The sequence below is a fragment of the Chaetura pelagica genome, unplaced genomic scaffold, assembly GCF_000747805.2.
Source record: "Chaetura pelagica isolate M959 unplaced genomic scaffold, ChaPel_1.0 scaffold107, whole genome shotgun sequence".
Taxonomy (NCBI): domain Eukaryota; kingdom Metazoa; phylum Chordata; class Aves; order Apodiformes; family Apodidae; genus Chaetura; species Chaetura pelagica.
In genome coordinates this window covers 1,773,418-1,778,949 of record NW_009953979.1, presented here as the reverse complement: position 1 = coordinate 1,778,949, position 5,532 = coordinate 1,773,418, and the positions used below count along the sequence as shown (strand labels likewise).

At 45.4% G+C, this 5,532-nt stretch overlaps 1 protein-coding gene across 1 annotated transcript in view; it reads right to left on the bottom strand.

Moving 5' to 3' along the window:
- Positions 1-2,658: 2,658 nt before the first annotated feature.
- The window catches only part of FZD3 (frizzled class receptor 3), a 54,145-nt gene continuing 51,271 nt past the window's right edge, over positions 2,659-5,532 (bottom strand). Inside the window, exons 5-6 of the mRNA XM_010002185.1 lie at positions 3,548-3,781; positions 2,659-2,872 (exon numbers count right to left, since the gene is read on the bottom strand). Coding sequence (XP_010000487.1) covers positions 2,659-2,872; positions 3,548-3,781 — 448 coding nt within the window. The remainder of the gene's footprint in view (positions 2,873-3,547; positions 3,782-5,532) is intronic.

The following is a 5,532-nucleotide window of genomic DNA, read 5'->3' as shown; positions in this document are numbered from 1 at the left end:
TGCAGAAAGAAAGCGGCATGCTAATTCCAGTGCTGAAGATAAAAGGTAGGGTTTGGGATTACATAGGTGGAGGAGGGGGGAGCACACAACCCAGCCAGAACTCGAGTTTTACATTTTAATCACCTCTCTGGGGTGATAGGAGTCTGTCTCTTGTGTGCAGGATACAGGAATAAGGAACAGCTTAGATATTCCCATCTGGAAACAATACAGGGACTAAACCTCACAAATTAACACAATTTCAAGCAGGATATATTTAAAACCTCCATCATCATTCCCTTCCTTGACTCTTAACAAGTCAAAGCATTACTACAATTTAAAAAGGACTGGAAATTAAGCCAAGAAGATCAGGAGAAACACTTGAGCTTATTTAGTTCAGTTACAGTGTTTAGGAAAACTCAGCTACCTGGCTCCTTTTGCAGATCCAAATTCCTCAAACCGTCATCCCTTTGGAGCAGCAAGTTATTTAGTAGAAGCTCTACCTTTGGGGCTTACAGGGAATTGCAGTTTGACCATTTTGAGTAATTCAAGATTCTTCATAGCCATCTGCTTTGAAAGAGGTGATTTAGCTTATCCAGACAGTTATCCCTGTGGATGTCCCCCGGGGCTGTTTGCTGAGAAAGGGCAAAGCAGAGTCTGCTCTGCCCTGGGGCGGTTGGTGCAGCAACCTCCCTCCCTGGATTTACACTAAAGAGAGTGCAGAGTCCTTGCTAAACTTTGTTATTCCAGGTTGGGTTTGGTTTGTGCTTCTCCTTTGGAGCAAAAGCCTGGTGGAAGCAAGAAAGACAATTGAGGGTAAATATACTTCTAAGACACGGTGACTCCTGGGGCAACCTTGGATCTCAGAGTGCAGGGTTACGTGCTTTGCTGCTGTGTCATCAGCTACAATTAAAATGATGAGTAATTGTAGCGCAGCTCCAGTTCTGCTGTGCATGAAAGCCTCACACCGTGGGTTCTTGCCCCATTCCTGCCCTTGAGGTTGTGCCATCTAAGCATGTAGAAAGGCTTTCAACATGCCTCAAGCAGGTCAAAAAGGAAATTATGTAAGGACAATGAAAAAAAAGTATTCGTTTCCCAGCAATGATCTGTAGTAATTACTGAGGTAGGTTTAAATGCAGTCGGGGTTTCCTCACACTGAATGCATCTTACACTAAATGCTTCAGAAGATCGACTGCACCATCCAGGACATGCCTTGACTTGACTTTAACCTGCCGCATCAATGAAGACTTGCTGTACCCCAACAGATTATTTACACACAGACAAAAACCCCCAAACTGGGAATACTCTACTGTAACTCTATAGTAGGGAATGAAAAGGAAATAACCTGCAGTATGGGCCAATCAGTACCCCAAGCTGCCAGCTGGGAAGGAGCCAACAGTTCATGGTGGACACCTGTCTCCCCCTCCATTAGACAGCAACGCAGCTGGATGGTGCATCCCTGCTCTTTCCCCACTTGCAGGCAGCTCCTGCCTTGATTTCTCCCAGCCGCGTCTAAATTCCTGCTCCTCGCTTGCTCAGCGCAAAGAGAACGCTCTCAAAAAACAGCCACCATATCACAAGGAATCATACAATAGAATCATGAAGGTTGGAGAAGACCTCTAATATCATCAAGTCCAACCATCAAAGATAGTGGAAGGAAGAGGCCATCCCTGATTAAACTCCTCCTGCCTGCTTTGGCCTCAGCCTTCCTCGCGGAGGCTACAGGGTTTGTAAACAGGATTTGTTCTGTTTGTAAGGAAAAGGCGGTACATTCCAATTTGGGTGACAAATTCAGCTTTTCTCTTACTATTAGTATTTAAATAGATCAGGAACAGGCAACCTCAGCTTTTGTACATTAATCTAAAAATAAGTGGCTGAATATTATCTAGGTAACTGGTTTTAAAATGGATCTCTTCCTACATAAATTGTAAACAAGTATAAAATTTAAATAGTATTTTGTAAAAAAGCAAGGGCAATACAAGTTATACAAAAATCGCTCTTCCCTGCCTCTCTCTTCCCCCCACCCTCCCACCCCATCCCAACAACTGAGCCTGAACAGCTCTGGTAAGAGCTGGTGATCCTCAGCGGAGTTTCCTTTCCTTCTCCAAGAGGCTCATTCCCGAGTTGCATTTCCAGTGTAACTATTAAAGATGCCTGCCAGATCTGCACAATGTCCTTTATGCGGCGTCCAGCTCGTGTCACCTCCCCCTGTGCTTGATGAAAACAAGCATCCATTTGTTATCTCATTAGAGAGGTGTGCGGAGAAATTCCTTCAATATTCAAGAGTTCCCTTATGCCTGTAAGAAAACATCTCCACGGCCAGTTTTCAAGGGTAACAGCGACTGACATGCAGAGCCATCGGAGGGAGGGGGAAGAGTTTTTTTTCCACAAAGAATCTGAAATTCAGCAGTGGTGTCTGATGATTAACAGTTTTCAAATAAATAATTACCTACAGATAGGTTTAAATGAGGTGACCAGCTTTTCTCACTCTGGAATTCCAGATGGCTGAACTCTCTAGCTCTGATGCGAGTACGAGAACGCTGTCTTCAACAGGAAGGAGCCAGATTTGGCTTCCTGATGCACACAGGTCAGCACCCGAGGAGAGGTGTAAGCACTCTGAGCGTTGTCACACAGCTCAGGGAGGGATTTCAGGGATCGACTCCTCCTCTGTGCCCAAGGGGCTCAAGCGCTGGTGCCGTCCTCTTCGATGACGCGGTTCATGCTGGTCCCGTGTGTGATGTGAGTCATTGGGTTGCTGCTGAGATCCCTGATGCTGCTGTGACGCGACTGTTCATTAAGCCGATGAGAACTGCTGTGCCTGGAATGATCAGTCAGTCGTGACATGCTGCCGTGAGGTAGTCTTTCTTCTACGCCTCTGTAGCTGCAGGGAGTGTACCTAATTTAGAAAAATAGAGGACAATTATCACTATTGTTACTGCTGCAGTCAGGAAAGAATGTAAATAAATCTCGGTGCATGTGCACGCACATGCACACAAAGCTTCTGCTTTTGTGAAAAAAGTCCTCCTCTGTTGAGCTCTGTCATTAGGCTTCTGCAGCCCCAGGCAAATTGTTTCAACTCATGCAGCTTGGTTCTTACTACAGCCCTACATATAGTATTGATAATTAGGTGAGTAAAATACTTGATGATTAATTACATTATAAACCTTAACTACACCTCAAGTTAAAATGGGTAATTTTTATTGTAGCTTACTTCAGCAGGGCTAGGACTATTTAAAGAAACAAAATCAATTTACACACAGACAAAAGCAGCCTTAAAAATACAAAGCTGAATTTGGGACAGATCTCTTTTCCCACGCACTGGGATGATGCAACACAGATCACTGCCTCTGGAGGAAAACCAGCACTGAGCACATTCACACTTGCACAGACTCTGAAAAACACCATGGTATTTTTTCCCTTTCCAATCCAGACGCTAATAGGGAGAGGAGATGCAATCAGGGCAAGTATATATTTAGCAGAGCTGCCAGTTTTAGCGACACGATGGCCAAACGTCTGACTAGCAGAGCCTTGTCCAACTTTCTGCAAGATCTTGAAGAGAAAAGAACCCTACCGTCCGTCACGCGATCGGTGCAGGCTGCCATGGTAGCTGCTCACTTTGCTGTGGACACTGCCTGCCTTGCTCCTTTGGTCGTCCAGCATGGCCAGCTGGGTAGAGGAGGCGTGAGTGGAGGTGCCCTGGGTAGAAGTGCCTCGAGACTTGCGGATGATGGGGGTATTGGGATCTCTCAGCAGAGACTGAGCAAAGTCTGGTTCTTGCAGCACTTGGCGACTCTCATTGACGACTCTGGACAAGACATGCAATCTGGATAGTTAGCACTGATGGCCACAATGTAAAAGTGATGGCAGTAACCACACTAACTATTTTACAAACAGAACAGACAAACCATAGAATCATAGACTGGTTTGGGTTAAAAGGGACACCTTCCACTAGACCAGCTTGCTCCAAGTCCCATCGAGCCTGGCCTTCAACACTGCCAGGGATGGGGCAGCCACAGCTACTCTGGGCAACCTGGGCCAGGGTCTCACCACCCTCACGGCAAAGAATTTCTTTCAGGTACAGGAAGGTGCTCTAAGGTGTTCCCAGAGCCTTCTCTTTTCCAGGCTGAACAACTCAACTCTCTCAGCCTGCCTCCAGAGCAGAGATGCTCCAGCCCTCAGATCATCTCCACGGCTTCCTCTCAATTCACTCCAACAGTTCCACATCCTTCTTGTGTTGGAGACCCCAGCACTGGACCCAGCACTGCAGGGGGGTATTATGAGAGTGGAGGGGGCCAATCCCCTCCCTCAACCTGTTGTCACACTTCTTTTGATGTAAATATCACAGCCTGATAAATAAGGCCATTTATTTACATTATAAGGTCCCCATCTGCCTAATTTTGAAGCACCTCTGCATTTGGAAATTTTAACAAAGTTCATATTCTTGAATCCTTCCTACTCCCTGTATCTGATCCTCTAGCCTAGACATGTGGAATAATTGCAGTGTATTTGCTTATGGCCTTAGCTTGCAAATATTGCAGCAAGAAAAATCATTGGGATAGTGCTGTGATTTGGCAAGCTCAGATTCCCCGAGGAACTGCCTCTCAGGGAAGCCACTTTGTCACTCAAATGAGCATTTCAAATCTGGATTCAAACTGGCAGCAGGGGGAGAACACCAGATGAAATACAACATAACTTACAATGCACAAGCAACTGGCCCTTGGATCAGCAGTTACAGTCCCACAACTTCCCTGTTTGCCTAAATCCCTTGCTGAGAAAGACTGGCAGAGGGACACACACTTGGCTGCTCTACCATAGCATGACGAAAGAATGTGCTATCAAATCCCTGACATTCCTTTCTTCTTTCTTTTTTTTTTTTTTTTTTTTTTTTTTTCGGTGGCAAGGCCTTCTCCTCCCCTTCCATTCTCTGCATTAGTCTTTCATGTTCTGTTTCCCCTGCCTGGCCAGCTCCTCCCCTGAATTTTTGTGCCCACAGAAGATCACAGGCTAGCTAAGGAGGGAGGTTTGCATTGGCCCTGCTCGATGAATGAGGCCAGCAAAGGAATCTGGCTCCTGCCAGATGCTGCTGTGTGTGGGAGCTGCTCTGCTGCCTACTTGCACCAGGAGAGAGGATGGCACTTCCAGGAGCCACCTAGCTCTCCCACAGATAACACTTTCGAGATAAGACCATCCTGTAAAACAGCTCCCTCTGTCTTCATTAACTCTGTCTGTCCTTTACCCACCAGACTAGTATGTCACCTCTATGTAAATCCTATCTACATGTGTGTACACGTATTAAACTCATATTAAGTTGTTGTTAACCCTGTGCATATCATAGTGGGTCATCTTTTGAATAAAGAAAAATTTCCGCCAACTCCACTAAAGGTAATTTTAAGGCCTGTTCTGCTCAGGAGGGACAAGTCAAAATCATGGAGCAATCACTTAAAGGCTTCCTTTATTTGTGCATCTTACTTAAAAGAAAGTATTTTCCATTATGAAAATAGCTATTCATAGCTATTACAAAACCATAGATTGTATCTAAATGTATGTCATACCTCA